Source organism: Juglans microcarpa x Juglans regia, chromosome 8S, assembly GCF_004785595.1.
Source record: "Juglans microcarpa x Juglans regia isolate MS1-56 chromosome 8S, Jm3101_v1.0, whole genome shotgun sequence".
NCBI classification, from domain to species: domain Eukaryota; kingdom Viridiplantae; phylum Streptophyta; class Magnoliopsida; order Fagales; family Juglandaceae; genus Juglans; species Juglans microcarpa x Juglans regia.
Genome location: NC_054609.1, coordinates 19,469,402 through 19,495,842, shown reverse-complemented (window position 1 = coordinate 19,495,842; position 26,441 = coordinate 19,469,402). Strand labels below are relative to the sequence as shown.

Sequence of the window (26,441 nt, the reverse complement as noted above, 5' to 3'; positions counted from 1 at the left end):
AAATACAATCATTGGTAAGAAGGGTCCATTATAGTTCTTACAGGTCGCCCTCTCTGTGACTTGAACTAGTAATGTAGTCCCTGCCCTGATACCAATTGTTAAAAATTCAACCATTGATTCAAATGCTCTAGGACTGTTGTATATTAATTTGATTAAACTTTTAACCCTTAAGATCATAACATGTTTGTCACTCGATTGTGGGCTGCTCTTTGAGATCTATTATTTTTTTATGGAAGCTGGGAAGTCCAGACTTTTCATTCATAACCATGCATGACAAGAAGAATGAATGAAAATATTTGTATGGTGTAGTAATTTTTTTTCATGGGAGAGTGACAATTAAGAAACATTTTATTAATTAAATAAGGAAACATACTTTTGATTCTTATTATTAAATAAAAATTAATATTTATAATTTTAGAATGTGTATATTTTGTATATATTTTTTTAAAAAATAATTATAAAATTTACATAAAAATAATTAAATTTTTAATAATAAATCTCCATCTTCTTAAAAAAAAAAAAAAAAAAAAAAAAAACTGCACAAAAGTAATCCTCTAAAGGGTAGATCCAATGTACCTCACCACCTGTCTTATTATCAATGAGAACTTACAAAAAAGGACTCCCTCGCCATTGTCGCATGTTGACCGAACGAAGATTAGAGTGACCCCACACCACAAATCGAAATAACGAAGCCAACTCCATCTGTCTATAGATATTCCTACGACGTCGACAACTACAAGAAAAGCACAACGCTTTGTCTCCACGATCCTCCTTTCTCATTCTTCTCTTCTCTTCCATCTCTTTTTTTCACCTCTGAGATCCTCCGCGGACGGGTGTCCCTTCTGCTTTGTGCCGATGGAGACTACATCTTCGTTGGAAAATCCAGGGAGCGAGAGGTCCGACTGGGACGGCTCAAGCGGGTCCGGAGCTGCAGGAGGAGGAGGAGGAGGAGGAGGAGGAGGAGGAGGGGAAGACGGACGGACATTCGAGTACTTCGGTTGGGTGTACCATCTAGGAGTGAATTCAATCGGGCAACAGTACTGCCGTCTCCGTTTCCTCTTCATTCGGGGCAAGTACCTCGAGATGTACAAACGTGATCCCCAAGAGAACCCTGGCATTGTAAGAGACACACCCGCCTTTCTCTCATTTTTTTTTTTTTCTTCTCTCTCTCGATCGCTTTTTCCTAAATTCTCGGTTTAATGGAATACTAAGAACGAAAATATTTAAACGATCAAATGTGAAATTTGCGGTTTGCTTCATTTTTTTCTACGTATAATATTGATCATGGGAAGCTCGCGTGCATGGGAATTGGAATTGTTGTCGGATTGTGATGAATGTGATTATGTGCATTGTGCAACGTTGTGTCAACTTTGAGGTGGGAGATATATGAATCACACCACTGACCTTTTGTTTTAGTCATATCGTAAATCCATCTAAATAATTATGTGGGATGTGTGGGACGGGAGACTCTGGACTGAATACTTGCAGTATAATAGAAGATACGATGACTGAAGATGAGCTAGAAGACTGAAGAGGAAGGTGCTCCGTATTAGTTAAAGTACATCAAATTTGCAGCAGCCCTAACTCCTAAGCACTTAAGCATTTTACTCAAGTTTGAACTATTGTGCATGAATCGGTACGGAAATGTAGCCGTTGGGAAAAAAATAATTAAGAAGAAGAAGAAGAAGAAGAAGAACGAAGAAGTCCTGATGTCTGATGATCTTTTCGAGTTTAAAAGATCTGTACTTGTAGTGACACCCCAGTGTCTTGAAATAGGAATTGCGGTACCAGTAGTGGGATCATAGGAAAAATAAAAGCTAGAGTTTACTTCTGACTACACTTGTCGCAACTTTAGCATTGGCAAAATGGTCTGCATATCTAGTTTATTGGTTTCCTTCCCTACTTGCCTAGCTGAACCTGGAGAAAGGAAAAGGAGTGTTCTGGAATACAGTGTATGGTTAGAAAAAAAAAGGCAATTTAAGCAAACTAAAGAAGAAAAACAGAAATTTTCTAATCATCTTTAATAAGACAAAAGTTTCATTCCGTCCAAACAAGACTGCAAAATAATCGGACCATTATTATCGTAATTCCAGAGGAATCATTAGCGCAGGTCTCCCCCTCTTCAATATTCCAACTTAATGAAACTTTGGTCTTATTAAAAAAAGTTCTTTCTTGCTTAAGTAAAAGATTGTTCAGAGTCATAATCTTAGGCTGCTTGTATTGTAAGTCATGCTACAACATGTAATGCTTGCTGCTTCAACATTTTTATAATTGATACTTAGCTGTTTTCTCAACATTTTCTGGGTGCAGAAACCCATTAGGAGGGGTGTTGTAGGGCCCACACTTATGGTGGAGGAGCTAGGGCGTCGGAAGATCAACCATGGAGTAAAGCTCTCGCGAATTTATTGGTCATCCCTGTCATTAGCAAATATGATTGTTATTTCATTTTGATTTCTATTGTGTTATTTTATTTCTTTCAGTTGATTTGAACTGTGAACAGCTTCCAGATTATTTTATTTTACCATCTTGAGACGATAAAGGAAGCAAGATTTTGCTGCTAATGCCTTTTCTTGTTGGTAGGATCTTTATGTTTTAAGGATTTACAATCGGCTGGATGAGATGAAAAAGGGGGAAGTAAGTTTGTAGTTATGTTATTTAGTTTTGAGAACTATCATCTAGCAATTGAGAAATTTATAAAAGAAAAGAAAGAAAGTAGTCAGCTTATTAATATAAAAAGAAATTAGATCCTCCTTTTCTTTTGTGTGGTGATGAATGACAGTTAATTGGATATATTTATATATATTTTTTATTTCATTCAAGATTGCTTGCGGTACAGCTGGAGAAGCCCAAAAATGGATGGAAGCATTTGATCATGCCAAGCAACAGGTACAAGAAAACTATAAGGTTGTGGCTAACAAAATGAAATTTGTAAATCTAAACATGTTGGTGTTCCTTGTGACACCAAAGAAAATTTTTGTTTCAAGTTTCAAAAAAGTTTCGTAGGATGAAAATTAACATTTGCAGGATATATACATTTTTTATTTTCTTCATCATACTGAAACTTTACATCCGACAGGCTGAGTATGAGCTTTCAAGAGGAGGAGGTAGTGCCAGAAACAAACTGAACATGGAGACCGAGTACGCTTATTTTTCTGAATTGAGGATACAGTTTACCCAAGGACTTTAAATGGGCTGAGTAAATTTCCCGAAAGGTCTTTGAGCCACATAAGTGTTGATTGAGAGGGAACTGCTAGTAGACTCCACCTGTAACATATGCATGCATAGAGCACACATAAAGGGAGGATCCCAGCACCATATGGGACACAACAATAAAATCATTGACCATAGAGAAAAATTAAATACAAACCTTTATTGGATTGATTTGAGATCATGCATTCTTTGGCATATGAAATTCTCTTCGTTATTTTTCACTTATACCTCAGCTTTTTTAAACTATGGAAGGATCAATCTGGAAGGACATCGACCTAGAGTGAAGCGGTATGCGCATGGGTTGAGAAATCTTATAAGAATTGGGCAAGGTGACTTTACATGTGCATGGTTTGATTTTTTCATTTTTTGATAGATGGCATGTTGTCATAATGAAGAAAGTCACTGCTGCCGGTACATTTGGCACTGAGGAATTTGAATTATAGTAAGAACACAATTGTTTTGAACATATATGTCTAAGGTATTATGCTTATAAAAATAATATTCCATGGTGTCGTAAAATATGCCGTCGAAGCATTTCTTCAATCTTTATTTTATATCATCTTATTTTATTGACAATATCTTTAGTGTCAAATGAGTCAGTGCTGATCTCATTATGCTTGTTTGTTGGAATATTTATCCAGTGTCCTTGTGATAACTTCTACTGTTTTATGTAGATTTCTACCATACTACTATTTTATTTTATTAATTCAGTTAGTAAATACGATTTCAAGACACATACATATCAATATTTCGTATTTTTGGAGTTGAAACTTTTGATCCACCAGTACTGATACATACTCTGTCTCTGTCTCTGTCTCTCTCTGTGTTACTCACAGGTCCAGAGATGCTTTTGCGCCAATCTTCTGTCTTGGGTGCTCGTGTTCGGACAGATCGGTACATTGAAGGGGACAATGGAGATGCAGTTGAGGCACATGAGTGGAAATGTGTGCAAACTATTAATGGTAATTTCTCTCAAAACTGTTTTTATCTGGCTAGTAGAGTATCTGGAGGGAAATTTTTGTAGCTTTATTCTCCTTTGTTAACCTTTCTCCCCACCCCCACCCCCTTTTTCCTGGTGGGCATTCTCTTAAGACTTCATTGTTGTGTTCACATATAACTTCTCATTCTGTTGTTTAGCATAATACCGATGGTTATCAGTATCTTTCACTAGCCTTCCTGTGGTCTATTAGCTTTGTGAATGAATTACAAAGCCGGAGGTCCATAGTTCAAGTACTTCTGTAGTGCAATTTTTCATATGACCTGTTATCATGATCAGAATCTGGAATGGGTATGAAGGCTTTGTGTTAGCAGAAGCTAGCATGTGAAGACGTGCCATTATTTGTTTTTTTCTTTTATCATGTGACCTCTATATGTTTCAATGGATTTCTATGATTTTCTTTTTGTTTATGAAATTGGAGTAAAGTTCATTGCTCTTTAGTTAGATTTGGTAAAAACTTCTTTTTACACTTCTCAATTGACTTTTTCTGGGGATCATGCTAAATCTTAATGTCTGCAAAGTATAAGAGGAAACAGCATGGAAGTTAAAATAACATACGCTATAATATGTTGAAAAATATAGGGCTAAGGCCTGGATGGGTGTTAAGTCTTCATGCATGCACCCAGACGTGTGCACACACAATACCTCATGTTAGATTAGAGTTGAAAGGAATAATGTGTAGGCTAATGATCAGGGAAAAGAGAAGTCTTTAACGCTATTAGATAATTATTGAACTTGAATTCATGCTGGTTACTATATCATCGAGAAGAAGTAATGGATTTTATTCTAGAATTTTTTATTAACAAAAAATACATTATTTTGTAAATAATTATGCTGTTGAAAAGTTATTTGGAGTCTTTTAGTATCTCTTCTACATTCTTCTTGTTCCTTTGATTTTAGGTGTCAGAATCTTTGAGGATGTTGCTGATTCTCAGGTATCTTTTACTTTATCTTTTTTTCTTTGGGATAAGAGTCATACTGGTTCCTATTTTTGCTACTTTAACTTTAATTCTAAATCTGCCAGTTCTGCTGGAAATAAATCCTAAAAAAACTGATGCATAAATCTAGATTATTATTTTATTTTGAAGCTTGGCGAAGATGTTTCGTCTATCTAGCTTCCGGGTTAAAACTCTCTTTCCTTGAACTTAAATTGCATTGAAGGACAATATCACTTGGAAATATTCTCTGTTGAAGCAAACAGAGGCCTAAGGCATTTGTTTTGACAAACTAAAAGTTATATGCTTCTATTTTTTTTGCATTATAACAGCTTATAGAAAAAATGAGTAAATTTATAAATAATATGTGGCCAAACACGTGGCTGGATGCACCAGGAAATTAAAACTGATTCACTTGAGGAAGATGTTTTCCTGCTTTATGAATTAATCTGGATTCACAGCTTCTTTATGCAAAATCTTGTTGCGTTTCTCTCTGAACAAGTCACTTCTATTGCTGCTTCTGCATTGTGGGCTTATGAGAATGAGAAGTGTATGATATGTGTCATTTAAATCTATTTTTCTTATAGCTAGTTCCATTATTATTTAAGGCCTTGTTTGTTTTCGCAAATGAGATGTGATGAGTTAAGATTAAAATTAAAAAGTTGAATAAAATATTGTTAGAATATATTTTTTTAATATTATTTTTGTTTTGGGATTTGAAAAAGTTGAATTGTTTATTTTATTTTGTATGAGAATTTGGGAAAGTTGTAATAATTAAGATGAGATGAGTTAAGAAGTTTCTTGAAAACAAACGAGGCCTAAATGCAAATGCCTCTTTCTTTTTATTACTTCTAGACAAATGCAGAAGTCCTGTGTACTTGGGCTTATGCCTATTGTTTTGAATAAAAATTATTACTTATAAAAAAAACAAATGTAGAAACTAGATTGAAAATTCTTCCATTCTCTTCTTGCCTGCCCATATTTAGAGTAGCTACTTTTGTACTCTTCTTCTAGACCTCCGTTGGCTTAAACTATGAGCCTCTAGTTTTTGTGTATCATTGTGATATTTTTTTTTTATATGAGCTATCATTTTGATATTTGAATTCAGTTACTGTTGAAATACACCATTTAAATTTAAAGAAAAACCTGGAAGATGAAGTACATGGAATTTATAATACACAAGGGCTGCTTACTTGTGCTTTCACCTAAAAAGTCTTGCTCACATTATTTTTTTTTTTTTTATAAGTAAAACACCTTTTATTAACAAAAGAATGGGCAAAATGTCAATTACAAAAAACTCCTATGCCCTAGCTAAGTAGGCGCATTAGAAGCAAGGAAATCATATAGGTCCATGCCATCAAAGTCCATAGCAATAGCCCAAGTATAAAGAGTTCTAAAAAATAAAACTTTTAGCTCACCCACCTATCTCTCATTGTCCTCGAAAATCCGCTCGTTTTGCTCCTACCACAAACACCACATGATGCATATAGGGATCATCTTTCAAACCGCTTTGATTTGCTACATCCCTCTGATGTTTGTCCAACACACCATCGCTGCCACCACGGTTTTCGGCATAACCCACGCTAGATCTAGTCTACTAAATACCTCGTTCCAGAGTTCCTTTGCTAACTCGCAATGTAAAAAAAGATGATCCATCGACTCACCCCCTCTTCTACACATGCAGCACCAATCACCCCCTCTTCTACACATGCAGCACCAATCTGCAATGATTACCCTCCTTTTCTTCAGGTTGTCGGTAGTGAGAATCTTTCCCAATGAAGCTGTCCACACAAAAAAAAAAAAAAGAAAAGGCTTTAGAGGGTGCCTTGTGCCTCCAGAGCCTTTTCCAAGGAAACTGAGTATCAAGCTCTTGTGTTAAAGCCTTATAAAAGGAGCGGACAGAAAAGATGCCTTACCTTGTAGTTATCCACTACATACCATCTTCATGCTGCATGTTCGGTCGTATGGAGTATATTAGGCTATAAAAATCTACAAAACTGCTCGTTTTCCAATCCTATGCCGCCTTACTAAAGTCAATATTCCAATGAATCCGCCCTCCCAAGATCACCACAACTTCTGCCACTGTGATATCTTTGGCACTTGCAATCTGGAAAAGTGAAGGAAATAGCTCTTGTAGGGCAATGTTACGACACCAAACATCTCTCCAGAATATAATCATGTTTCCTACACCCACCTGACGTCTAGAGTGTCGATTAAAGACCCCCCCACCCTTTTCTTATATGTTTCCATAGGTCCACTCCATAAGCCCCTCTAGCTTCTCTAGTACACCATCCCCCTCCCCCCCCCCCCCCCCCCCCCCCCCCCCCCCCCCCCCCCCCCCCCCCCCCCCCCCCAAAAAAAAAAAAACCACCATATTTATGGTCAATCACCATTTTCCACAAGGCCTTTGGTTCCTTGCTAAATCTCCACAACCATTTGCCAAGTAACGCCTGATTAAACATCCTTAAATTTCTTATACCCAGGCCACCATTAGAGATAGGACGACACACCATCTCCCACTTAACTAGATGGAACTTGAACTCCTCCCCCATTCCTTTCCACAAGAAATTTCTTTGAAACTTCTCGATACGGACCGCCACTCCTGCCGGTATAGGGAAAAGAGATAAAAAATAGGTTCGTAGATTAGAGAGTGTACTCTTGATCAAAGTAATCTTACCTCCTTTCGACAAATACATTCTCTTCCACCCTGCCAGTCTTCTCTCAATTCTTTCTTCTTTTTTTTATCAATAAAAAGTAATTTTCATTAATATGAATAAAAATAGGCATGGCCTATGTACACATGAAGTATACAATAGAAAACACCTAAATACATTCTTAAAAAGCTAAATTAGAGCTAAGAACTCATGTACACTATTTCCATTAAGAACAATGGCTGAGAACCATAAGAGTAAAGTGTGCAGAAAAAAATTTTGAAGCTCCTCCATTGTTCGCTCCCTATTTTCAAAGTATCATGCATTCCTTTCCATCCAAATACACCACATAATGCACAACAGGATTATCTTCCAAGCTACTGCTACTCGGGAACAACCTTGTAGGCCTTTCCAACAAGCAAGCTGGTCAACCACCTTTGCCGGCATAACCCACGCAACATCTACCCTACGAAATGCAATAGCTGATGGTCCACTGATTCTCCATTTTTTTTGCACAAATAACATCAATCCATCACAATGAGACCCCTCTTCCTTAAATTATCCGTGGTTAGAATTTTTCCAAGTGCAGCAGTCAACACAAAAAAAGCCACTTTGGAAGGTACGCGTGACCTCCAAACACTTTTTCACGGGAAATGTATATTACCTTGTGATGCTAGAATTTTATAATGTCTTAACTAAGAACTTCTTACTGTCCTTGCACCTCCATTGTAACCTATCGTCCTGTGCTGTTAATCTTTCTGCAGTGTATATCAAGCTAAAAAATTCTGAAACAGTAGACAACTCCCAATCATGATTAGCCCAAGTGAATAAAATATTCCATTGATAAGAGGCTTGGGCAAACACACACAGATCCACTATCAAAGCCTCCTTATTAGCCGCAATGTTATAGAGAGCTGGGAAGGCCCTCTCCAAAGAACGCTCTCCACACCAGACATCCTGCCAAACTTGATGCGAGTGCCCTGTCCAACCACAAATCTAATATTATTTTCAAAGCATTGCCATCCCCCCCTTATATATATACACAAACCCACCCCATACCCCCGCTCACTTCATTAGTGCACCATCCCCCCAAGCACCTCCATGTCTGGAGTCTGCAACTTCTTTCCACAAAGACTCCCCTTCTTCTTGATACCTCCATAGCCACTTCCCCAAAAGCGCTTTATTGAAAGTCCTCAAATTGCGCACACCCAAACCACCACTCGAAACTAGGGAGCAAACGTTATTCCAATTAACAAGATGGAATTTGGTTTCTTCCCCTAGACCACCCCACAAGAAAGCCCGGAACAACTTCTCGATTCGATGCGCCACCCCCGCCGGCAGCGGAAATAGAGATAGAAAATGGGTTGGGAGGTTAGATAAAGTGCTAGTGATCAATGTGAGTCGCCCTCCTTTCGATAAGTACATCCGTTTCCACCCAGCCAACCGTTTTTCCACTCTCTCAATAACCCCTTACCATATACCTTTAGCTTTGAAAGTGGCCCCCAAAGGAAGGCCCAAATATTTCATAGGCAAAGAACCCACTTCACACCCCAACATTTTTGCTAGTGTACTGATATGGGGCACCACACCCACTGCCACCATCTCAGATTTGCCCAAGTTTACCTTGAGACCCGTCACGGCCTCGAAGCATAACAAGAGTGCCCGTACGGCTTGGATTTCGCCCACCTCAGTTTCACAAAAGAGAAGTGTATCATCTGCAAATAAAAGATGTGAAATCATGACAGAACCAAAAGTATCATTGCCTGCCGAAAAACCCGCTATATAGCCTCCATCTACAACTGCTTTCACCATTCGGCCTAGTAGCTCCATAACAATTACAATAGAAATGGGGACAACGGGTCCCCTTGCCTCAATCCGCGGGAACTATTAAAGAAACTCATCGGATTACCATTAGCTAGCACTGAAAAACGCACAGTAGTTATGCAATATTGAATCCATGATATCCACCTGTTACCGAAACCACATCTCCCAAGTAAGTAAAGGAGAAAATCCTAATTTACATGATCATAGGCTTTCTCCATGTCAAGCTTACAAAGTATGCCTGATTTACCCTCCTTTAACCTCTGATCCAAACACTCATTGGTAATAAGAACTGAATCAAGTATCTGCCTCCCCTGAACGAAGGCATTTTGAGACTTTGAGATGATTTGCTCCATTACAACACTTAATCGATTAGCCAGAACCTTCGAGATAATTTTGTAAACCCCACTCGTGAGGCTAATGGGGTGGAAATCATCAACTTCCAACACTCCCTGTTTCCTCTCAATTCTTTCGGTCACCGTATCCCAAACGGTGGACGCTCTTGATGCAATCCCCAACGGAAGTCCTAGATAAGTCATGGGCAACACAACAATCTTGCAACCCAGTGTTCTAGCCAGTTGGCGCAAGTTAGGAACCTCCCCAGTTGGCACCATCTCTGATTTGTCAAAGTTCACTTTCAAGCTAGAAACTGCTTCAAAACATAAGAACAAGGCTTTCAATGCTCACACCTGATTCTGATCGGCTTCACACAAAATAAGCGTATCATCTGCAAACAACAAATGAGAAATAGTAATAATACCCCTATCCAGGGTTCCAATTGGGAAGCCATCTACAAAACCATTATCCACCAAAGTCGAAATCATCCTGTTTAGCGTCTCCATAACAATAACAAATAGTAAATGTGATAATGGATTCCCTTGTCTCAAGTCACGTGAACTCTGGAGAAGCCCTCTGGACTGCCATTTATCAACACGGAAAATCTCACCGTAGATATACACCAACGGATCCATGTCTTCCACCTTTCCCCAAAACCACATCTCCCAAGTAAATAGAGAAGGAAATCCCAATTAATATGATCATACGCCTTTTCCATATCTAATTTGCACAAGATCCTTGTGGTTCCATCCTTCATTCTACTGTCAAGACATTCATTAGCAATAAGGACCGCATCAAGAATCTGCCTACCTTTTACAAAAGCATTTTGAGGTTTGTGATAATCTTCCCTATTATCTCGCTAAGACAGTTTGCAAGCACTTTTGAGATAATCTTGTAAACCCCATTCACTAGGCTAATAGGCCGGAACTTCGTAATCACCGTAGCCCCCACCTTTTTAGGTATTAATGCTAGAAAGGTGGTATTGAGACTTTTCTCAAATTTCCCTGCCTCGAACAACTCCTGGAACACCTTCATTAAGTCTTCCTTAACCACATCCCAACATTCTTGGAAGAAACCCATCGAGAACCCATTAGGACCGGGTGCCTTGTCTTTGACCATTTTCTGCACTACATCATAAACCTTAACCTCCTCAAAAGCCCTCTCCATTTGAACCACATCACTCGGCCCAACACAATCAAAGACAAGTCCATCTAGTGTAGGCCGCCATCCCACCTGCTCAGTAAGAAGTTTCTCAAAGAAATCAACTACATGATTGTGAATGACCTCATCGACAATTTCTGGCCACCCCTTGACGGAGAAGAAGCGCCCCTCAACGTTAGAAAGCCCTTCCCAAAATCCATGATCGTTTTGATCTCCTAGTGCCGGTGAGATGTCATCGGAGGTCTTTGCCACCTCCATCGGCATTGTTTGTGCCCCCAACGCCGGTGCCTCCTCGGTCACCAAGCGACATGGCAAGGTCACAGGAGGCAGCTCGCCACTGAACGAGCTTGCTGGATCTATGCTGCGCAGAAAAGCCCTGGACTGGGATGATCTAGGCTCAGGCCCAACCCCCAGACGGACTGCCTTTTTGGGCCCTGGGCTGTGAGGGCCCATGTCCACCCACTTTCCTCTAGACCGATCCAGCCTTTTACCTAATTTCCTTTTCAAAATGAAATTTACTAGGCCCAGGCCCAACCCACTTCCCCTTTCCTTTCTCCCCTGCCTTTCCCCCCTGTCTTTCTCCTTCCTTAAATAGCCCGACACAAGACTTCAATTCAGCCATATCCTTCTGCAACTTCCTCATCTGTCCCTGCATCTCCAACAATAGCCTGCGAACGTCCCAGGCCTCTTGACTCACAATAGTCTTATTGCCATTGGAGTGGCTTGATGCATAGTAAGGCTCTGTACGCCACCAGTCTCCTCTGTTGGTGTACCCATCGCCGCCTTTAGCCTCCTTCTAAGCATGGCCCTGCACCGTCGGAGAAAGCACCTCCCTATATGATCGAGGAAACGCCCTCGACTCACCCCTCCCCTTGTACGACTGAGCTCTAGCAGGCATGCCGCCCCTTTTCTTCCTCTCTTGGCCTAACTCCGACAGAACATCTCTCATCTTCTTCCATCTCCACCCTCTCTCCCCTTCTGGAATGTACAACAAACTTCTTCTCCCCCCCCCCCCCCCCCCCCCCCCTTATTGTACTCGGACACTGCTAAGTAACGTCCTCGACTATTCGAGCAGTGATGTGCAGTGAAGCTATGGTATCCATCCCTGGTTGCCGAATACACATCCTTCTTCCCCCCTCACATGCTATCCTCCAACACTTTTCCAAGCCACTGCACTACAGTTGGACCCAACAACACCAAGTATTCCTCCTCCCATCATCTCTCGATTATACGCAGCAGACCACCTTCCTTAACTAACAAAAATAACTTGGATTCTATCACCACCTCGTGCATTCATGCTTAAACAAAGGCTTCACTAGAGGTTATACCAAAGGAACTGTAACGAAAAAAACCCCAGCATGCTAATCTCCACTGGGAATAATCACCATTTCAGACTTCCAGCAAAAAACAGAGGAGAAGAAGTGTACAGAGAGAGAATTTTAGGAGAGAGAAAGTTGCTCACATTATTTTGAAATTATAGTTTGATGAATAGATCCAAAAAGTAATTTTAACGAGTTAATTTCTTATGGAGATTTTGTTTAATTCTCCATCTACATGAGTTGTATCTTTCTCTTTTATAAAATAGAATTTGTTGAGGTATTTTTCATAATGTTGGAAGTGTTTAATACTTGATAATCCAAAATTTTTATATTTTCTCAATAATATAGGAAACTAGTGTTAATTTTTTCTAGGATGTGTTAACATATTAGTAAGCACATCATTATTTGATTTTTCCAATTTGACCTATTGTCTTCATATTGAAACTGTAGAAATTATTTTTCATGCAACTTTTATGTGCTTAATCTTTTCTGTATTATTTTATTTTGGTTTATGATGGGAAGTGAAACTAGATTTGCTGATATTTCTTTGCCTCAAGAAATGCATTAATTATTGATCACTATATGTAGAGTGGTAAAGATGTTCTTGTGAAGTCGGTTGGTGTTGTTGATGCAACTGCAGATACCGTTTTTGAAGTGATTTTGAACATTGAGCGACATCAGAGATACGAGTAAGTTGCTTATATTGGTTTTTGGGGCGACGATCACATTTTATATAACTTCAACATATCAAATAATTATCTTTGCAGGTGGGATACGTTGACAGGTGATTTGGAGCTGATAGATTCTTATGATGGGCACTATGACGTTCTCTATGGGATATTGGATCCAAAATATCATTCAAGGTAATCTCATTAGATATATCTAGCTGTTATGTTCTTTGAATTACATGATTTTAGTTAGGTTGTCATGAAATCCTTGTACATTGCACCATTGTCACTTCTTCTCTTGTTTTAGTTGAATGGACTCTAACATCACATTGTGTTGCCGAGGAAGGTGATTTGTTTGGGCTTGATAGTTTATAAGTTTCTCTCTGCTTTGACCTATGTTTTAAAAAAAATGAAAGAAGAAAGAATCTTAATCATTTCCAAATCTTTAAGTCACATCTGCCTTCTCTGATGGCTCGCATGACCCTGTTCTGCCTTCAATGCCCACCGCCGCACCTTCAAGGCTCATACCATTATTTATTTTTATGCAATTCTCAGTCAATAGTCATCAACATCCAAAGCTTTCTGTTCTGATAGTCATAGTGCCTACATGTTTTTCTCTTTTACCCACAATCTGATACTTGATGTTTGATGGAAGCCATAATGCATTAGCTAGTAAGTATCCGTTGCTTCACTTATTTTATTTTGAAATTCATTTTTTCATCCTTTTCATATAATATGCATGGCAGGTGGCATTCCAGAAGAGATTTTATCTTCTCTAGGCAATGGTTTCGCGGACAAGATGGAACGTATAGTAAGTACTTTAGATTTCAAAATATAAGTGGTATGGTTGAGCAGTTGGCACTGGAAAAATCTCTGATGCTTGAAACTCCTGTTGGCCTTGATACTCTACTTCTATTTTGTGTCCTTCATTCTTCTTCTTCTTCATCTTTTTTGTTCATAAGTATATTGTGTCCTTCATTATGGGATAGTTAACATGTCATCTCATGAGAATGCATGGTAGTATGGTTCTGATGTGAGAAGGAACTGTGGAGACTTTTTGTTGCATTCTACCACATGGAACCATGCTGTTTGCCTCTGTACTTCGTCATTAACATAGGCTGCGGATTTGTTCATGCAGCTATATTACAATTTCCAGCAGTGCATAAAGAGAAGCCTCTAAGATCTGGTTATCGGCGTAAACAAATCAACCGTAAGATATTTAATTTGATTCATTGAAAAACTTCAATAATATCTGCACTTGTTTAACTGCAATGTTATGATTCCAGACTCAGTACGGATTCACTGCCACTCAATCTTAACTGAAAAATTTATACAAGTACTGGTCCTTTATGCTTTTGATATACAGATAGCATGCTGGATTTGCAACAATATTCAATTTTTTTCTTCCAGCTTCTTAGAAGAGTCTGTTTGGGGTTGAATACTATGTTAGTAAGGGAATTCGTTGTAGGGATAGTTTGGTTATTTAACTAGAATTTAACCGATATATATGTGTATATCAATAAGAGTTTGAGAGTGGCAATGTAAGCTGTTGAGCCCCACTTTCTTTTCATGAGAATACACAAATCTCTCAACGTGGTATCAAAATTCATGGTTTAAATACATACTCTGTTTCCCACTGTCTCTCCCTACTGTTGCTTCTTTTTTTCCCTATTTGGTTTTCCTGATAGTGATTGCACACTACTAAGGCATTAGGCTTTATGCCTGTGATTGGTGTAGACGAAGCCAATATTACTATATTTAAGGTGTGATGTCGATGTCGTTATCATCACTTCCGTCAGTTTCGTTATAGTTGGTGGTGCTGGTTAAACAACAGAACTGATATGATTCACGTCTCTCTCGAGTTTCTATCCCAAAGGCAGTGCAAGATGCTTTATCTGACTCTGGTTGGAGGCAAGCCATTGAGATGTAAATAAAGGCCTTGCTTCAAAATGGGGGGCTAGGGAGTTTGAGCCATTACCGAAAATGGAAGAACTTTTGAAGATAAAAAAACATTTGAAGACAAAGAACGTTCAGTGGGACTATGTTAACATTAGATTCTTAGTATAAAGGTCGGACATTTGAAGATAAAGAACATTCGGTGGAGGAGCTTGGAAGCCTTTTTTCAAGAAGTTATTTCTTTGGACAATGGCTAAAGATCTCAATAGTCTTTGGGCTGGTTTGGTTACACAAAACCAAACTATCTCATCTCATCTCATTTTATATAACCATTATAACTTTCTCAAACTCCGACACAAAATATAATAAACAAGTCAACTTTTTCATATTCCAAAACAAAAATAATATTAAAAAATAATATTATAACAATATTTTATTCAACTTTCAACAAAACATCTCATCTCATCTCATTTGAACTGCGAAACCAAACAAGGCCTTAGTGTTCACAAATTTCTTGTTCCTATTTTTTCCCCTTCTTCTTAACTAGGTGTCTTCTCTTGTATACATCATATGTACTTGGGCTTTTGCCTAGTTTGATATCAATAAAACTTAAACTTTTACTTATAAAAAGAACATCTTGGTTAATATACTTGCATGTATACTACTTTTCACTGGTCAACAGTTTGAAGGCAAACCAATCAATCATATTTCTCTCGCATTTCATGCTTTCATAATTTTTCACAATGCTCAACTGGTTTCTGTTTTAATGTTTGAACCCTGCACTTGCCAAAGCATGGATTTCTGACATCACTATTTGACTGTATGACCGTGATTTCTAGTTCTCACTTCTCCAATTACTTTTAGATTTATTCTAGATTGAGGTTTTTTTTCTCTTTTTTCTTTGTGCTTCCTCTTTCCTTGCGTCTCACTATAAACTACCATGTACCTGGATTTTTCCCTTTTGTGCTTTTGTCCTAGCAAGCTTCTTTGCTGGATTTTGATACAACTTGCTTTCGCTGGTCATGGTTTATTGAGAAAGCTCTCCTATTAGTTTTTTTTTTTTCGTTTCAAAATTCTTGTTCATTGTTGAATATTGCGAATGAAATATAACATTTTGACATCTCAATTAAACAACAGACAACCCTTTATTAACTAGTCTTTCTCTTCGTTTTTCTCCTTTGTTTTGCATTGTAAACTCTCCTATTTGTTTTTTTTAGTTTCATTTGCTTTTTGTTGGTGAATATTGGGCTTGAACTATAACATCTTGGATCTTAATTAACTAGTCTTCTTTGTATTTTTTCTCTGTTTTGCATTGTAGCATCTACCTGGGAGATTAGAAGTTTAAGCACACCCATGGGTTCAAATGCTCCAAAATGTATTGTAAGTCAAATGTTAGAGATAGATTCTTCGCGTTGGTTCAGATGGAAGAAAAATAACTGCTCAAAGTTTGAAAAGAGTGTTCCTTATGCACTATTATGCCAAGTGGCAGGTTTGTTTTCTAATAGTTCTTGGTATTCTCTTTCTTGGTATTCTCTTTATTTTAATCTGAATGATTTGAAGGCAGGCAATCTTTGAGACTGTTAAGCATATATGGTCCCATACAATTGGGTCTATGATCAGTTTTAAAAAAGCTTGACTTGTCAGAGATATTAGCACATTTTGAGGATTCTTCACTCGTCTCAATACTTCCAAGTCTATCTTAAACTACAGTTCCATTATTTCTTTCTCAACCCTTGTGAACAAAGACATTCATCACCTGTACATTCTACTAGCAATAACCAACACACCAAATGATATTTGTTGGGCAATGTTCTAAGAGGTTTTTGGGACAACAGTGTAATGGAACTGCTAAATGTGATAAATTACATTGGCATGATCTTAAAACATTTTGTAGTGCAATTAACATACTTCTAACGAGGATTTGCATAAATACTTTGAAATGCCCCAATGGAAGGCCCAAGCCACATGGCCTATACTCCAAAAGGACTAGTCAATGATACAATTGGAGCCCCATTGGAACACTATAAAGAGCAACGTCTCCTTCCCAAGCAATTTGGGATCACATACACCACCTACCATTATCCTTATCATATGGGGTATCACAATCTCCCCCTCTTAAATTCTTGAGATCCTTGTTGGGCTAGTCCATCGTAAGTTGCACAGCTCAAGTCCCACATTTCTGGTTGAGATAGATTCTGATACCATTTGTAACGCTCCAATGAAAGACCCAAGCCATATGATCTATACTCCAAAAGGACTAGTCAATGATACAATTGGAGCCACATTGGAACATTATAAAGAGCAACTTCTCCTTCCCAAGTAATGTGGGATCCCATACACTACTTACCTTTATTTTTATCATATGGGGTATCACATACTTGTGTGCGTAGCTTTTGCAAGGTGGTTTTTATTTCACTAAGCTTTAACACAAAAAGATCCTGAAGGACATTTTCATCCATCAGTTGAATGATTTAAGAACAGCACAATTCATCATGGGGACGAACTCCCTGAAAAATGGAACAAAAAGTGTGAATCCCATCATGACATTGCTCATGGAGCTATATTTTTTATTAGAGATTACAATCCTAACTTTTGGTTGCTGATCTAGGCTGGGGCATCCTTTGTGCTAATGTCAGCAAGGGCAAGCGCTAATGTCTGGTATATATTACACTTTTGTAGATTTTGGCTTAGTTGATGTAATATAATAGGTGATGGGGTGTCGCAGCTATGAAATATATTGGACTAATAAATTATTGGAATTGCCACAGCTTATTGGATAATGAATTGTATTGGCAGGTATGCACTACTGGCCATACGTAATAGATATCGGTTATTACGTGTTATATTACTCACACCCATCAATATCGAGGAAATTTATATGACTCATCCACAAGCCTGACAAAACCATGGCAGCCGATATTTAATCTATTCTTCTTGTGTTAAAAGCAAGGGATAAGAGAGAATGAGGTCTATCAAAGTTTTGGTTACAAAGGAGAGGAAGCAAAATATTGGAATCTTTTCTGGCCCTTGGGACCAGGGTAAGAATGTTTCCGACTGTGTAACACCGCAGTCCCATACTTGGAATATGACTAATGCAATAGAGTGGGTAGGTTATAAAGGTAGTCATGGGTGTTTAGTCTCACATTAGCTACTTCTCAGATGAAACTTGGTTTTGTATGTGATGGGAAGTTTCAAATTGACCAAGTCTTTTTGGGTTATAGAGCAGATGTGGCAAGCGCTTTCTCTGGGTTGTAACATATGGTGTTAGAGCCACCTAGTAAGGCTAGCCATATGATACTAGAATACTACACATGGCCTCGATGAGGACGTTGAGAATTAAAAGGGAGAGAGTTTGTAACACCATAGTCCCATATTGGGAATATAACTAACTCAATGGAATGAATAGATTATAAAAGTAGTCATGAGTGTTACATTCCACATTAGCTATTTACTAGGTAAATTGGACCTATATAAGTAATTGGAATGCTATATACAATCCTGGAGTGTGCAGTCCCTGTGTACTCCATTTGAAAAAAAGTGGGGGCCACCATTAAAAAAATAATTTTTTCAAGTGTGTTCTAAATTTACCCACTTTTTCAAAGGAAGTATGCGGAGACTGCACACTCCAAGACGGCAAATATCATTTCTCAGAGTAATTATAGGGAAGCTTCAAATTGACTAGTCTTTTTGGAGTTACAGCACAGATGTGGCTAGCGCTTTCCTTGGCTCTTTACAAATTGCCTTCTCAATTATTTTGGATTAAAACTATTTTCAGATGCTATGAACATGATGTTAGCAGTAATATTAGTTGTCTTTTGATGCTACGCAATAATAATAACAACATATATAATTCTCTTTTAGAATTCTGTACATGGCTTTGCCTATTCTTTGATCAATATAATTTGTTTACTTATCAAAAAAAAAAAAAAAAAAAACAACATATATAAAGTATCAACAGTAATTATAAACCCATAAAGTTTTTTGCAGCTTGTTGATGAAATGTTTTCTTTTTCTTGGTTATGTTTCTTTATTGAATGGGTTGTCAGGTCTAAAGGAATACATTGGAGCAAACCCAGCTCTCAAATATGAATCTGCCACCACAGTTGACCATTCAAACATTTCCAATGTTTCTATGCCCAATGGTGAAGATGAGGATGCAAAAATGCAAGATGAGTTTTATGATGCAATTGCCGCCAACTCTTCATCATCCTCAGAAGATGAAGAGAGCGGCAATGATGAAAATGACAAGAAGGTTTTCATTTCTGCCTCTTTAACATGCAAAATATATTAACTTTAGGATCAGATTTAATGCAACTCATGTATGTATAGAAACTATCACTAATAATGTTCCAGAATATAATGTTTGTCTTCAAACGTTTCAGGAAATGAAAGTAAAGCTGAAGAATGTTTCATGGGCCCTCACGATCTTATCTTTGATGCAAACTTCAGGTCCACTTTATAAGTATCTGTAATTGAAAAGAGACATAAACCAGTTTGCTACTCTATATTATTGTTTGCGAGAATTAAATATAGAACATGTATATTTTAATAGTCTTTTATTCTTTTAATATGAAAGTTGATAACTGTTTGGGTTCTTACCTCAAAAGATATTTGCAACAGAAGAATTGCTAAAGTTTATTTTTCAGGTTGTCCTAGACCAGGCTGTCCAACCTAAAATACATTTCTAATGATATCTCTTTCCTTTATAATAAGGGTATATTAGTTTATAAAGGAGGTCATAAGGGTATAGCAGTGAATATTCTGACATGATGTTCCTTGTTTGTTTGACAGATGTATGCATTTTCATTTTACATTTTAATGCATAATAAGATCCTCTGAGTGAATACACGTGCTTCAGGAAGTTATTTTTTTAAGGAACAAAGCTCGTGGATTATTCTGTGTTTGATTTTTTTATAATGAACTGCAACCTGTAATTTGTTATTTCATTTCCCCCTTTGATTTCAAAGTACTCAGTACCAAAGTACTTGGTCATTCTCAATGCAGCTCCAGATGTAAATAAGGAACTAGAGCTCACTGCTACTCCTATTATTATTAATCCCACTCAATTTCATGGTTCATTACACAAAGGAAAGGATGACACAGACACGAACTGTTGGACTTCTCCCAATGGAATGGGATTTATGATCAGAGGAAAGACTTACCTAGAAGATAATTCGAAGGTGGGTTTTGCTTGCTGTTGTGGCACCATATAAGTCCCTTTGTGTTATTGTGTTCTGTATTTGTTTTGGCAAATGAAGATATAAACATAAATGGCATTGAAAAATCTCTGTTTCCTTGGTTACCTAGCCTCTAACCATTTGGAGTTTCTCTATAATTGTATCAGAGGAGTAGGTTTTACTCAGTTGGAACACATGTTTGACTTCAAATATATTTGAGCTTTTATTTGCTGTTGTCCATTATCAGTCACAGATTGTTTTGGAATTTAGCCGGTACTCAGTAAGAGTGCATGATCTGGAGGTGTAAAGATAAGCATGAATATGTGACCTAAGTGAATAAACTAGTTGCCCAGTTGTCCTAGGTCAGCGACTCAGTCCAGCGCCAACTTTAAGATGTGAATTTCCGCAGCAGTGAATGGAATTCAGGTTCGAGGTGATAAGTTGTTGGGGGTCTGAAACATAATTATCATTTTTATAAATCAGACTGTTCTTTATTCTTAATTAACATTAGAACATATGAACACAGAATTACATGCTTAAATTTTCCTTACTCTGGTATTTTTTTAGTCACCCGAAATATGTTTCACTCTTGCTTACATTCTAGGTACTATGTATCTTTTAAACATTTGGTTTATCCTTTTTCTATAGTTAGTTGTTGTGATTTCAAAATTCTTAATATCTTGTTTGAATCAGCAATTTTGTGTTCTTTTCTTCAATTTATTTTCGGTGTTTCTATGGCTCATTAATTCTAAATATCTTAATTCATTTGTTTCACTGTAAACCATTCTAAATATCGCAATAAATAGTCCTATGTATTGCTTCTTTGGAAGCACACACAAACATTGTACTTCAATTTGGCAAGGTCATTCCACGTTCTTGCTGAAATGCTATGTACATGAGTTCTGTATTGGATGTACTGAATGGAATCTTTTCAGGTAATGGGAGGAGACCCTCTTCTCAAGCTCATAGCTGTTGATTGGTTCAAAGTCGATCAACCCATAGATAAAATTGCTCTGCATCCTAAGTGTATTGTCCAGGTAGAAATATAATTTTCATAGTCAGTTCCTTTTCATATTATATGACAGTTAAATCTGTGATCCTAACTTCATGTTTACTTTTGTTAAGCACCCACAACTATGTATGTAGCTAGCTCTGATTTGTTAGCACAAACTATACTGTTTCTTGACATCCTCTAATATGTTGTATACCTAGCTGATTGGCAAAGGTTATAATATTCTCTTAAACAATAGATGTATTAGTTGAGTGGTGAAGCCTTAAATGATGAAGCTTTTCAGTGTTTCAGTACATTTATTCTTGTTGACAGAATGCACTTATAAAAAAAAAAAATTCTTGTTGACAGAATGCTTATTGACATTCTGTGATACCTATGTTCCCTAGTCTTTATGGAGTGCTTGTGGAGAGCGAGTAAAGGTTAATGATATCCTCCTTAACTTGATGGCTATGTTTGGTACTCAGATTAGAATCTGGAATGGAATAGCTACTCCTTCCTACTGAGAGTAGCACACAAATGAATTATTAGGAAATAAAAAACTATTTAAAACAAAAATTTCTTTAAAAAAAAACTAATGTAAAAAATCAAAATGTTTCAGAAAAAAAAAAAAAGGTGGGGACCTTTCCTCCATCCCGTAGCAGCCGCCACGAAAAAAAAAAAAAAAAAAGCAATGCACCAGCATGCAAACCTGAGAGGGTGGATAGCCCTCGGCCAAGGTGGCTTTTGTTATGAGGTGGAGGCTCTCCCAGCTTGCGCACCTCGTAGGGGAGGTCCCCTCCTTCCCACCCCTCTTGTTTTTTTTTTTCTATTTGTTGACTTTTATTTTTGTTTATTATTTTTTTTTATAAGTAATAGTTTTATTCAAAGAAATAGGCATAAGCTCAAGTACACAGGATGTATACAAAGGAAATGCCTACAACTTCCACAAACTAAAAGAAAACTAACACCATAAATCTAAAACAGATGCAGAAAATTATCCACCATTACGAAAGCTTTAGCCCAAGAACTCAAAGTACTCAAGAAAAAAACCCTAAGATCTCCCAAAGAACGTTCTCTATCTTCGAAGCATTTTCCATTTCTTTTGAGCCAAATGCACCACATAAGACAAGGATTAATCATTTTCCAAACACTCGCTGCCTTCTTATAGCCCTTCACACCCTTCCACCCTACCAATAAATCCACCACTTCCCTGGGCATTACCCAATGTAATCCGGTCCAACTCAAAACCTCGTTCCACAAGAATCTTGTCACTTTGCAGTGTAGGAAAAGGTGATTTACAGATTCTCCATCCCTTATGCACATAACACACCAATCCACGATAAACATACCTCTCCTTCTAAGATTATCAGTAGTCAATACTTTGCCCAAAGTAGCCACCCAGCAGAAAAAAGCAACCTTAGAAGGAACTTTCACTTTCCAAATACTTTTCCAAGGGAATACACAACTACTATGGCTTGACAAATTTTGTAATAAGATTAGTTTATAATGTATAGTTTTAATTCTTTCAACTTTTTATTTATTTCTTTTTTTTTTTAATGTTTCTAGTTTTTTTTTTTATTCTTTTTAATTTTAATCTTTTCTATGATCACAAGATTAAAATGGTGAAACTTGCATTATGATCACAGGAATCCATGCTTGAATTGTACATAACTAACCCCAAGGGGTTGGCCCAAGTGGTGAAGGCCGTGGTCTTGGGGTATCACTCCTTTCAAGGTCCAAGGTTCAACACCTCATGGGTGCAAACAGTTCTTTGGGGCCACACCCCCTTGTGAAAAACCAGCGATTTAACCAGTTCTATGTAGGAAAACTTTCGAGGGTGCAGTGCACGGGACCGGGGTGGGTCCGAAGGGCCCTGCCTTGGAGAGGTTCCCCAACATAAAAAAAAAAAAATTGTACATAATTGTTTATGTTTAAAAAAAATAAAGAAAAATATCATAAAACTGTAACTTGAGAGTTTTGAAATATCATTTCATTCACTAGCGTATTGTAATGTTGCAAACAATGGAATACACATTCAGGGTTTTATTCCAATTTTATCACCAAACTAATGAACAGAACTAACTATTCTGTTCCAACAATTTCCATAGTCAGTAATAGCTATTCATCACTCTTGTGAAATGGTCATCCAATGTATCAAACAGGCCTTATATGTCTTATTTTGGGTTATGATACCTTAAAGTTTCTTGTGGTACGTATGTAATAAGTACCAATATATATCCTTTGCATTTATGTGTTTAAGGAATTATCATGTTCCCCAATCTGTAGTCAGTTTTCAGAAAGCTCTTAGCTCATTCAATTTTGAGTTAATATTTGGTGTAATAGGCTAAATTTTTTTTCCTAAATTCCCAAATGAAAGAATACACGTCCCTTCCATTCATCAATTTTCAGCAGAAGTAAATGGTGTAACGAGAAACAGATACAGCCAGTTGCAAGGCAGTGGATGTTAAACTAATGCCTGACTTTGTGCCATTATCACCTACTAACTTATGCTTATGAATTGTTCAATTTTCAGGGTATCCTGATATTTTGTATTGTTTGATAGTTCTCTCTCTCTCTCTCTATAAACCATAAAAGATATATAGATTTACAACTTTTCATGTGGGTCTAACAGAACTGTTGAAAAAATGCCTGGGAAATTGGGGATAAAAACCTTTTCCTTTCAGACTTGTGAAATTGTGATTTTGGAATTTGTGCATCTTATTCTTGGTTATTAATCTGAAAGTTCTCTTTTGCATCTGATTGCTCGCTTCTCAATTGCAGTCAGAAATTGGAAAAAGGCTTCCATTCATTCTTGTCATTAATCTCCAGGTATGCGTATGAATGCTTTCCAGTCTCCTTTTCTCCTTTGTGTATCCTTTGCAGTTCTTTGAAGTGGTAATTATAATTAATTTGATGTAATTTTCACGCTAGAGTAATTTTTGTACAAGATACAATTTGAGCATCTTTGATGCTTTGATGAACTCGAGGAGTTTACTAGAATTTTTTTACTCTTGTTCTGGACCAAAATTGGGGCTGATGTGGCATAAAATGGAAGATGAAATGGAACATGGAAGTGATCTTGCAATAGAGGAATGATCCACGTAAACATGTTATTCAGTTGCTTATATTTGCTAAATTAGGTTTAAAGGACAAATAAAGATGTACATTTGAGGTAGAGCTTTTCTTAGCTTGGGTGCCTCTCTCTCTGTTATTCCTAGAATGGCATATAGAGGTATAAATTTTGTAGGCTCTTTTGATCTTTGGCGCTTCAAGTTTCAGTTCAGCTTCAAGTAGAAGAATGCATCTTTGATTTCTTTGTTCCAGGTTCCTGCCAAACCAAACTATAGCTTGGTCCTTTACTATGCCGCAGACAGACCTGTAAAAAAGAGTTCTTTGCTGGCAAAATTTGTGGATGGAAGTGACATGTTTCGGGATGCAAGACTTAAACTAATACCCAGTATTGTTGAGGTATGAAATGCCCTGATCTGTATGGCTTGTATAATTTTTTCCCTTGATGGCATTGAGCAGCTAATAGTTTGTCAAGGGGTACAGGGATATTGGATGGTGAAGCGTGCAGTCGGAACAAAAGCTTGCTTACTGGGGAAAGCTGTAACCTGCAAATATGCCAGACAAGACAACTTTCTGGAGGTAAGACTTCCAAAGTGTTTATTCCATTCTCTTGCCTCTGTGTTAGGCATACTGATGGCACTTGGAGACACACATACACACACACACACATATGGTAACCTTGTATGTAATGCTAGATAGATATCCATAGTGACCTTGTATTTGATGCTACGCTGCCTTTCTCTTGCTTTCTACTGATATCTTAGTGACCTTGTATGTTTCCATTGAGGACTCATATATTTCTATGTATTGCTCAGAAGGTCCCGGTTACAAGTTAATGTATTTCTGTTTTAAGAATTCTTGGGAACTTGGGTTTGGTCATATCTTTTTTCGTACTTAGGTTTGAGGGTGTGTGTGAATGTGTTGGGTGTCAAAATAAGTCAAATATGTGGTATGAATGGCTGAATCCCTTAGCCTTGTGATTTCGGTTTATTATATAAACTGTACAAAGAGTTCTATACATGGAAAGGAATAAGTATATGCTAATTCTATCCCTATACAATCTGTCAAATATTATGCTAATTGTACAGAAGAGTAAATCAAGGAAATAAATAAGGAAACAAATATGGACAGCAAAGCTGTCCATTGACATTGGGATCCTCCATCGGCATTTCTCTGACCCCTTCCTAACAAGTGTAAACCCTTAGAAATTTTATTTTACCAATAACTCACCACATGCTGAGAGATTGACTAGTAACATCATCAATAGTAGCTCCTGCAGTGCATGTCACAGAAATGTTTTATTAGAAATTCATTGATTGGCTTGAATGCAAGCTTCAGTACTTCTTGTGCTTGTTCTGCTGCTTATGTTCCTAAAATTGACAAATGACTGAAAGTTCCTGAATGCAGATTGATGTGGATATTGGTTCGTCATCAGTTGCAAGGAGTGTCATTAGCCTTGTTCTTGGATATGTTACAAGCATAGTTGTGGACCTGGCAATTTTAATAGAGGTCTGTACCTTTTTGATTGTTTTTTTTTTTTTTTCTTTTGATAAGTACCTTTGTGATTGTTTTTTAAATAGTTGTTCATCTTGGAATGTTAAAAGAGGTCTCCACCTTCGTGATTTCAATATATTGTTGGACATAATTATTTTCTTATAATTCACTGCTCTTCTGCTGGTACAAATGTGAGATTATTTATCAATTTGGATAATTATTTTCTCATAATTATGTTTGTGCTGTTTAAGATAGTGTTGTTTGTGATTCAGGTGACTGGTTGAAACTAAATTTGGATAATCATTCTTCGCAATCTCCCTTTTTACATCATTTATCAATTCAGCTGTCACATATGTTGACAGTTGCAGCTAGAAGTACCATTTTTAAATCTTCAATGGTTAAGAATAGGGTAGAGCATGAGGTTGTTGTTCAAGACCCACTTAGTGCATGTGATGTCAGTGGATGTGATGATCGACACACCAAAGCTAGATTTCTTTATTAATAACCATGCATACATGCATCTCATACACAATTGGATATTGAAAGCTGTTTGTTTGCAGGCGAAGGAAGAAACTGAGTTGCCTGAGTACATTCTCGGTGCCGTTCGGATAAATCGTCTGAGGCCCGACTCTGCTGTACATTTGGAGGTCTGATGTTTCTATATATCAGAATATTTTAATCGTCCTTTTTTTCATGTTATCAGAATGCTTTAATCA

The 26,441-nt window shown here is 37.4% G+C and overlaps 1 protein-coding gene and 1 long non-coding RNA gene across 6 annotated transcripts; both read left to right on the top strand.

The window, feature by feature from the left end:
• Positions 1–695: 695 nt before the first annotated feature.
• Positions 696–26,441, top strand: LOC121244351 (protein ENHANCED DISEASE RESISTANCE 2-like). Of its 5 annotated transcripts, XM_041142388.1 has the most exons (22): positions 696–1,119; positions 2,311–2,385; positions 2,581–2,634; positions 2,821–2,886; positions 3,077–3,138; positions 3,463–3,539; positions 4,047–4,172; positions 5,108–5,142; positions 13,019–13,119; positions 13,198–13,293; positions 13,845–13,909; positions 14,237–14,308; positions 16,313–16,483; positions 19,041–19,246; positions 19,377–19,443; positions 19,999–20,174; positions 21,107–21,208; positions 23,944–23,991; positions 24,487–24,630; positions 24,715–24,810; positions 25,639–25,740; positions 26,286–26,441. In XM_041142388.1, exons 1-22 carry the CDS (start codon positions 856–858, stop codon positions 26,376–26,378), a joined length of 2,298 nt encoding a protein of 765 aa, XP_040998322.1. In that variant the 5' UTR covers positions 696–855; the 3' UTR covers positions 26,379–26,441. The 5 variants fall into 5 exon arrangements, 4 of the variants coding, with proteins under 4 accessions (XP_040998322.1, XP_040998323.1, XP_040998324.1 ...); XM_041142389.1 differs by lacking the exon at positions 2,311–2,385 and having other exon boundaries at positions 731–1,119; XM_041142390.1 differs by having other exon boundaries at positions 1,046–1,119; positions 2,311–2,634; positions 2,837–2,886.
• On the top strand, positions 21,215–22,778 carry LOC121244352. Its single transcript, XR_005936404.1, has 2 exons — positions 21,215–21,523; positions 21,570–22,778. It is a non-coding gene; the product is annotated as an uncharacterized LOC121244352 (long non-coding RNA).